General features: G+C 37.5%; 1 protein-coding gene across 2 annotated transcripts; it reads right to left on the reverse strand.

Moving 5' to 3' along the window:
- Positions 1–9,251, reverse strand: LOC101168108 (potassium channel subfamily K member 2-like). 2 transcript variants are annotated; one of them, XR_002288551.2, is made up of 10 exons: positions 8,759–9,251; positions 7,661–7,767; positions 7,442–7,554; positions 6,484–6,574; positions 5,894–6,011; positions 5,135–5,295; positions 4,086–4,272; positions 3,864–4,003; positions 1,388–1,913; positions 1–991 (listed from the first exon to the last, which is right to left on the reverse strand). XR_002288551.2 is itself a non-coding variant. In XM_020699624.2 (9 exons), coding segments are annotated over exons 1-9 (1,242 nt in total). In that variant the 5' UTR covers positions 8,760–9,251; the 3' UTR covers positions 1,243–1,589. The 2 variants fall into 2 exon arrangements, 1 of the variants encoding a protein (XP_020555283.1); XM_020699624.2 differs by lacking the exon at positions 1–991 and having other exon boundaries at positions 1,243–1,913.
- Between the last annotated feature and the right edge of the window lie 358 nt (positions 9,252–9,609).

Here is a 9,609-nt window from a genome sequence, read left to right on the forward strand (position 1 = left end):
ATAAACAAATTGGAAAAAAACACTTTTCAATCAATTATTGAGGATTTTTTCAGGAATTTTGACAAACAAGAGCATATAAAAAGTCTTGTATCACGTATTTCTTACAGCTTCAATATAATGTTGGCAAAATAGCATCACAGTTTTTTTCAATACATTCACCAGATTGATTCAAGCTTCTATAAGGACCTTTGGTTCCACTGTAAGAGCACAACATCAAGTATTATGAATGATTTTTTTTTTAAAAAAAAGCACCCATCCACTCATCTATCACCAAATCTAAACATTATCAGAGTTAGTAAATTTTCAGCATCCCCATGATCGCAGACACAGTTTTAGTGCTTGCAGTAAGGTGCTTTCAACTTCAAGTCACATCCTGACGTGAAATGAAACCTGGCAGGTGCGTGTGTGAACACATTTTTGACAAAACTTCACCCACAAAGCTTCCAAGTGTTCAGACAACAGTCCTGGCAAAGTTAAGCATTTTGACTCTGAGACACTTTTATAAAACTTCACAACCCTCTTAAAACTTCAGAATAACAAACAACACATAAAAAATGACTAGATCATGATCTGCAGGTAGAAAAAGGAACTGAAGTCAGATATCATCAGAGGAAATTTCCAACTGTTCAAGTCCTAAAGGTGATAAAGTTCCATTGATGAACAAAACCTGGGGAGCATTTTTCTGTCATTTCTTTATGAATATGGCAGCAAAATTTTTTACAACCACTGCAAGAACCAGTCACACCATATTTATGAGTACAAATTGATTGATCACCGAAGCCCCTTCTTGTTCCACATTTGCACTGTTTATCTAACATCAAGTCAGATGATCATGAAGAAAAACTAGAGAGGCTGCAATCCAGATCACACGTTTCTCAGTCTTTGTCTCACAGCAATTTGAAAAGGGCATTAGACCACAGGAACATTTATGTGCAAAGTTTTTGTATTGATGTCAAAACTCCAGAAATAGGAAGGCGAGGCACTGCCACCTCTGTGAAAAAACAAGAAAACATCGTCAAACATTTTGACAAAATTAAAATTTCCCTCATTTGTAGCTAATCTGCTACAGGCGACAAGGGTGTAGTAATGGTATTGATGGAAATGAGCATATTTCTTGTCAATTTAGAGTCTCCAGCTAGCTGTGAGCTGACCACACCCAGTAAGATATAAAGAATTTAAAAGAAAATGAAATGAGTTGAAATACGTAATAAAACAAAATGTAAAAAAAACACTGAAACAGTGCCAATTTGAACAGATGTATCTTCTTATTTCAATGTCAGATCATTGTTACTTTAGCTTAAACAGCTTTCTTTTTTTGTTTTCTTTTTGTGGCTCTTTGTAAAAATCTTCATTATGACTTGACTTGTTTTGAAGAAGTACTCCTTACTTATCAGTGTAGTTTATGGTGGACCTTTGCTTCTGATGAAGCTACTGTCAACATTTCTGAAGAGAACTCCTGTCTCTGAGGAGGAGTTGCTGTGGGAAGTTCAGAAACGTCCACTGATTGAAGAAAATTGAGATCACTTTGATGGGCTCGATGGTTGATGTAGACGTGTATAAAGGCCACAGGAGGAGTTCTTTTTGAGATGCTAAATGATTGAAATGTCTCCTCGCTCTGGGTTGTGACCATTCAGGAGCAAGCCGCCATTTCTGGCTGGAGGCGTTGAGTTTTGCTGTCCGGCGTCCTTCTCGTTCCTTTCCCACTCGTCATTGAAGTTGACCAAGGAGGTCTGCCTCGGCAGAGTCAGCTCAGGGGCCGAGCTGAACCCCAGCTCTGAGGACAGTTTGCGCTTTATGGAAGCGGCACGCTGGAACTTATCATAGATCTCCACGCTGACTCGACGGCGGGTTTCCTTGAACTCTGCTGAGACGTTGGCCTTCCACTCCGCAGCATGGGCTCGAATCTCCCCCACCTGTAGGGAGATGGAGCAAGACATTAGGAGCACAAGCAGATAACAGTGAAATCTTCAGATCGCCTTCGTTGGCTGCATCAGTTTAGGTTATGGAGTTGAACATGTACATTTTTCTTTTCCTTTCTCATCCATGAATATTTAAATTATTCTGGTTATTAATATACCTCAGTTTTTTTAATTAATGTTAATTTATTCTGTTTGATGACCTTATTAGTTTTGCTTGAAGTGATCTTTTCTATCTTTTCAAGGGATTTTTTTATTCTTGAATCCATTAATACCTGGAAATAAGTTTAATAAAAAGTTTTATTGGTCCCTTACTAAAATAATAGTTACAATGATTTGGCAAAAACATAGTTTAGATAAAAACTTTGTCTAACTAATCAAATAAGACTATTGTGGTTGTGATTACTAATTTGATTGATAATTTAATAAAAATTTCTTGGCCTGAAATTATGAGAGAAATAGGAAAAAGTTACTTCAGAAGAAGAACAGCAGTATTACAGGAACTCGATTACAGTGAAATAATGCATTTAAGCAGCAGTCCTTCTGATGGAAACTCTGACAGACACACCCGACCCAATAGATCTCATGAACATCATAAATCCATATTTTTACAAAAAGCTTCAAATCTACAGTCAAAGACTACTGTGACTGAAAAGTCACAGAACACTTTAATATGAGGAAAAAGAAAACATCAATAAAGGATCTGATTTGTTCAAGAGAAATTTTCGTTTTCACGGATATCCACAGAAAATCGTTCTATTTGAACTTGATTTCCAAACTAATATTATCTTAGTATATAAATAACAAAGAAAACTGCAGCTTAATAAAATCAAAGTTTCAAATCCTTCCATCACATAGGTCACCACTTTAGAGGATAGTGGTGAGTTTTTCTATGTATTTTCCCTGCTGTACGCTGCTGTTTTTTCTTTAACCCAAGAAAAGTTTTCTTCTCTGCTTTTAAAGTTAATTTGACTTTTTTTGTTTGTTTATTTTGCAGCATTTACCAGCGGCCAAAATATAACAAATAGAAAAAAGAAATTTGGGAAAAAAGGGACCAAATTTGACCACACATGGGTTCTCCAGGGTTAAATTAAATAAATTATTCAGTTTTGTGCAAAGATCTTCACTCCCAGCTGTTTGGCCACGTGTATTTATTGTCTCTGAATCAAAGGGAGCAAATGCAAAATTGTAGACATTTTTTTATGCTGGTAGGTGTATGGTTTCATAGCAGGACTTCTGCATCAGAGCCCACAGAAAGCATGAGTGAACACACACGCAAGCATGGATAATGAAATGTTACCTCAGCTGCAGATGAAAAAGAATATTATTCATTTAATCATGTTGAAGGGATGGGGGCCCTGTGCTGTGTCACCCTGTCCTCATGCTCTAGCTGAAGATGCAAGTCGTGTCCCCAACACTCAAGAGGGCATTTATTGTTAGAGGCCAACTGTAATGCATCTCAAAATGCTTGTTCCTTCATAGCGGTGAAATTCAATTAACAAATAGCAACAGGACTGTATTTGTTAATGAAGGGCCTAAACCTCCAGATGTTCCCCTATTCACGTTAATTTTCATGAGTCCTTCTATATTTAGTCTCAAAACAGTGCTGTATTAATTTGCCAGTGTGTTTCTCATCAGATATTGTCTCTCCCTCTGGAGATGCTCATTATTAGGTCTTGCGTTCATGTGTTGGGACGGAGGAGAGATGATTGGATTAGGAAACAGCTCTGTCACTGAAACGAAGTTAAGCTGAGGGCAAAAGTTGATGTGGGGAGATGGCACTGGAACCAAGAAGCGCCGTTTGTGTCACTAAAGGAGAGACAGCAGAGAAGAAAGGAAGGAAGGAGGATGGAAGATAAGAAGAGGTAAAGCAAACATGACAGACAGAAGCAGCGAAAGAAGGAAGACAAAGACACAGATTGAAGCCACAGATTCAGGAGGTTGTACCTCTTCTTTGGTCCGTTTAGAGATGACTCTTAACCAGTCTCCTATCATACTCAGGATAGCAGCAAAATACGCCAGACCCACCAGGATCCAAAACCACACTACAGGCTTATAATAATCCAGGTACTCTATTTCTGACCCACCTAGATGCAGAATGAAAGTGAGACTTATTAAGTTGATGTGAAAAAAAAAATGGCTTTAAGAGTGCATTTTGTTGGGACTCACCTGCTACAAAATCTCCAAATCCAATAGTGGTCAAAGTGATGACCACAAAGTAGAGGGACTCCAGAGCAGACCAGCCTTCAATGTGCTTGAAGATTGCAGCTGGGAGAGCCACAAACAGCAGGCAGCCAAACAGCACAAAAAGCAGCGTGGATATGACCCGGATCTTCGTCTGACTGATGTCGCGCTGCTGCAAAAGGCAAGAGATAGAGAGAAAAGCACTTCTGCTTAACTCTGAAATACTATAAACAGGTTGCTGTGGTTACAATAGATGACAAGAAGGTACATGTAACATTTTAAAACACGACATTCTCTTTGCTTTGTTATTATGATCATTTTGCTTCGTAGATTCCAGCAAGAGAACGTTTTACCCAAAAGGAAAAACCATATATATTTAAATTGGAAAAAATTGTTCTACAATTTTAAGATAATAATATTTGCAATATCATGAAAAAGGACAGCAATTTAAAACTCCAATGTATGTAAATAAATGTTGACAGTGGTTATTATGGATGATCTAAAAGATCGTTAGAGAGTTACAGAGAGAAAGTATTTTGCTAAAAACCCCAAAGAAAGTTAGAATTCATAGTCCTGTTTAGTAGAAAAAACAAGAACACAAAAACAAAAGTGTTTAAATAAAGAATAGTTTTTAATTTTTTGTTCAAATCAAGAAACCATGAAGAAATTGCTTTTTAAACAAAAAAACAACAACATTGTTATGAAGTAGAAAACCAAGTTTTGAGTGAGGTAGGTCAATTTGTCTGGTGTTTAACAGAACAGAGCAATGAGACTACCTGTATTGCAAAAGTAAACCAGTTCTTGTGTTTAGATCTCTTTAAATTCCATTTCAGAAAATGATGTCAACATTATTAAAGACCACAAAGGTACTCTAAGGTGACCTCACACTGAACCTTCAATCTCTGACACCAGCCCTTTGTCAAATACTTTAACCAGACTTTTTGTAAACTGTTGCAGACTAAACAGCATTCTTTTAGAGGAAATGTCATAAATCCTGCTTTTGACAGTCAAAGAAAGGGTTACACCTAACTCACCACAAACATTTTCTCGACTCTGGCAATCCCCTTGCCGAAGATGGTACCGAGTTGATCTCCCACACCAGCGAGAAGGAAACCAAACAGAGGGATCCCTAGAAGTGCGTAGACGATGCAGAATATTTTCCCTCCTTCAGTGTGCGGAGAAATATTCCCAAAACCTTTGGAGATTGCAGAAAATGAGACAAGTTTGTGTTTAAATGAGGATTAACATGTTCTCTGATCAGTTGACTTATGGTATAATGTCCTTACAATTAGTCATAAATACATGCTTTAGTCTGTCAATTAGGATACCATTTCAAATCAGTCAGCGATGAGCACAAATTACCAAATGCATCAACTGCTGCACAATATTACATGAAAAGACATAAAAACTCATTAGCAGGCTTTGCTTCTCTCTGCAGAAGACCAAGGCAAAGAGAGCACGTGCAACTACAATAGAGATCGATACCGACAGACTGAGAGGAGACATGACTCTCCACAAATGCATACACAAAGTGTGTGCTGGGAGATGGTGAGTGTGTCAGTTTGATTTTATCAAGAAAGCCAATGGTAACTCAATGACTGAAGAAACTCAATTTTCTACTGCAGGAAGTTCACATTATTGTTAAGTATGAAAAGCTGCTGCTTAAAAATGTTATCAAGTGACAATAAAACTAATTTTAATTAAAAGAAAACACTAACAATGTCACCTTTGTTTACACTGATTTATCAGCAGTATTGTTCATTTGCATGAGTGTTTTTCTATAATCCCTTTACCAATGGTTGTGATGACAGTCCCAGCAAAGAAAAAAGCAGAGCTCAGGTCCCACAGGCTGCTGTGATTTGTGAGAGTCCCTACAGGGTTTACTCCAGAGCGCATGGCAGAGACAACATTCTGGAGACAGAAAAAAGTTAGTGTGTCACTGATCCTTTCATTTAATAACTTTTAATGTTTGCATGAAAATTGTTTACTGAGTGTGTATGAATCTTGAAATTTTACTTTTCTTGATCAACTTTTCTCTTTATTCTCACCAGGAAGTCTAAAAGAACTGTCCTTGGTGCTGAAATCTCTGTTCATCAATCCAGTTTTTCTGTTTTTAACGTTTTTACCCTGATAGTGAGTGGTGCAACTGAAATTTTCCACTTTTTAAAATACTTTTTAGATCAGTTAGATTACTTACATATCTATTATTTACTCATTGTACTTCACCAGTTTACTTAAATGTATGTAATGTTAAAAAAAAAACCAAGAAGAAAAAACAAAATAACACTGGCCAATGGAAAATTTGACACTGAGTCTCACTTTCCTTTCCAATTCCAATTATCATAATCATTTGCATTTAAATGTTTCAGTGCTTCAGTCTCACCTTAACTATCTCCTCCAGCTGACTCTGGTTGACACAGGAGTGTTTGGACAGAAACTTCAGCTTCTGGGACAGAATGGCAAAACGTTGGGCACTAAAAGAGAAGATTTATTTTCAAGTTTGTTAAAAATTCTCACAAAGACAGCTCTGATCAGTTAAACCATTTAACTTTTTCATTTTAGAATCATTAAACTCCTGTCCAGACAAGAGCCACTGTCCTGTCCCTTCAAATCCCACTCTGTTCATGCTGTTTTTAACGTTGGAGCACACCAGATCCAGGCCAGCAGCATCAGATATGCTATGTGTGCCTCAAAAACAAACGTATTATTGTGTAACCAGATTTTCTTTTGAAGCACGTCCTTCACACTGTGAAATTGTCTTTCATAAATGTTTCACTTTTACTATTGAGGGTAAAATTGTTTTTTAACATGCCACAAACAGGAATGTGAGGAATTTCTGTTGTTTTTTGAAAACAAAAAAAAACTAGCTGCTCTTTTAAATTTATCACTGGTATTTCAAATACATTGGCACAATCATGACTTTTACACCATTAGCAACAAGTTCCATTCAGGGGAACACCAAAATGAACTATACAGTTGTATTTGAAAAGTTTAAAAGTTAAGTAAATAAAATGTTATTCAGAAATTTGTTTCTGAAAAAGGCTATTAGTAATTTTGCATCTTTTCTTTTTCGTAGCAATCTTTTGAGAAATTCTGAAGGAGCCACTTAATGAACTACAAATTACTTTTATCATCTGTGGGTACAGAGTCATTGCTCAAAGATAGTTTGTTGCTCTAATCTGCACTATTTAAATATTTAAATGATTGAAATTGGGTTGAGCTGTATGATAGGCTTATGCCGCAGCATTAAACCAACATGGTGAGCAAACGATTACCCCAACTTTTTTACATTTTAATACAAACAACACCATGGAAAAGGACAAATGAAGGAATCTCTGTACCTTTCATGTGGCTGCTCCAGAGATCTGAACACTGCTGCTCCAATCACCAGGTACAGCACCACCAGAAGAAAGATGGCTGTCACAGTTTTTCTCTTCATCACCGTGGCAACCACCTGCAACACTTCAGGTGTTCAATCAAACTGTATTTAAATGAGCAAATGCCCCAAACCCCCATCAGTGAGAAACTTTATCTGTAAATCTGTAAGGTTTTCCTCTCACCTGACTCTCCTCACGAGGGCTCAGCGCGACCGACTTGGCAGAGAAGGAGAGGAGGGGCTTGGTGTTGTGAGTGGCAGATTTAGGGTCCAACAAGTCTGGAGTGGCCACTGTGAGAGAAATCACATACAATCTTAAGTATGACCTATTTTTCCCTCCCATCCACTCTTTTCTTTACTCTAACTCTGCTGACACACTTGTCATGTTGTCTGTTAATTTTAAAACTCCTCATGAATAAATCCCCCACAATATGTGCAGAGGTTAAATGTGAAAGTTTGAATCATTCATCAAGGGTACACTTGACCAATACCTAAGGGATAACATCAATTTATCAACCTGAGTTTTAAATCTAAGAGATTTCAAGATCAAGAAGAAGAAAACACAGGAGTGCCGAACATCTTAAGCATCAGAGGAGCTGATGAGAGGATGAATGACAAAGATGAAAGCATGGGTGGGCATTAAAGGGAAAATGGTGGTGCTTTTTTCAATTCCTTTTCTATTCCTTTTTGACGAAGTCCCACGACAGCCCAGCTTGGATCATGGAAAATCATACAGTTTGATTATTCTGATGGTTTTTTATTTTTTTATAGGTACATAAATGCACAATAAATGCCAAGAGTAAGTGTAAATAAAAAGCAAAACAAATTTGACAACAGTCAACACAGAAAAGACAAGACAACTAAAAGGGAAATTGATCCCTCCCTCAGCTTATGCAAATCATAACAACTTACATGAATTACCTGCAACTATTTATCTGTTTAACATTTAAGTTTTTTTACACTAAGTTCCATATTCAACAGTAATTTAAGTGAAATTAGAAGTAACCTTGAGTTTTAAAAGACGAAAGCTTTGTTAATGTGAGATGACGGGCAGCCGTGGTACAGAGGTGGAGCGGTCAACCTCTGTCAGAGAAGTTGGGGTGATTTGTCTCCACGCTTACACAATTAAGCCAATAATGGGAAATACATGTTTGTCAGAAAAACAGGAGAAGCAAAGCTGCAGAACGAGAAGCACAAATCTTTCAAGATTGTTAAGGTTAAGTAGTTCACCTTTGTTTTGCAGCTCTGTTTTACAAACAGTCAACACAGATTTTGTACTCACTTGTTACTGCTGGCTATCCAACGCCTCCTTCTCTCCTCCTCTCCTCATCAGAGCCTATCTCTGCGTCTAGGGGAATCGTTCCTCCTCTGTGAGTCTCCTCTGTGCTGAGCAGAAACAGGAAGATGGACTAACCTCCGGCTTCCTTTAGCTTTTGACTTTCTTCTCTGAGTAGGTTTGGATTTTGCTTCTGTAGTGTGGGTTTGTTTTCACACTTCTGTCTCCTCTGTTTCAGCTCTGTGTGCGTTCAGGCTTTTGAGTACAGCACAGGAGCTGTGGAATATAACGAGAGGAGGAGAATGATGAGGGGTGGACACAGGGAGGTGCTCCCCACACCCATTTGAAGCCCCACCAATGTTTATTAATGTGCACTTGACAGTTTGTGTCTACCAGCTCATACTTACTTCTCTCCCTGTGTCCTCACAGAGCTTATGTGTCCGAGTTTTTGATCCTAAATGCTGTTGTCAGTTAGTTGACGAGCAGACGAGGGAAAATTGTCTTTTTAAAATTCAACAGAAGTGTGAGATTCTCCTCTAAAGGTTCTGAGAATTGTTCAATAGTTGGTTTTCAAGTATTTATTGTTTCCTTTTAAATGAAAATATCACAATAATTTGATAAATTATTGTTTTGTTTTGTTTTTAAAATGCTTCTCATCAACAAAATTATATTCTTAGAAAGCTTCGTTTGTGAATATGCATTTCAGAGATGACGACCTGAACTGAAAATGTGGATGACTTCTGGAATAAAAATGACAGGACCTTCTCTGCCAACACCAAACCAGCTCATTCTGCATTTAGTGTTTGGTGGATTAGATGTTTAAAGTGTAAAAAAACAAGATCAGGTGGAGATTTTCT

Source organism: Oryzias latipes, chromosome 3 (genome assembly GCF_002234675.1).
Source record: "Oryzias latipes chromosome 3, ASM223467v1".
Classification (NCBI taxonomy): domain Eukaryota; kingdom Metazoa; phylum Chordata; class Actinopteri; order Beloniformes; family Adrianichthyidae; genus Oryzias; species Oryzias latipes.

What these genes read in the sequence shown, in the direction of transcription:
- LOC101168108 (XM_020699624.2), bottom strand. An exon ending in GACTGTCATCACAACCATTG is followed by an intron (nt 5,296 to 5,893) that starts GTAAAGGGATTA and finishes CAATCTCCAAAG; the next exon opens with GTTTTGGGAATATTTCTCCG. An exon ending in ATTTGGAGATTTTGTAGCAG is followed by an intron (nt 4,004 to 4,085) that starts GTGAGTCCCAAC and finishes TTCTGCATCTAG; the next exon opens with GTGGGTCAGAAATAGAGTAC.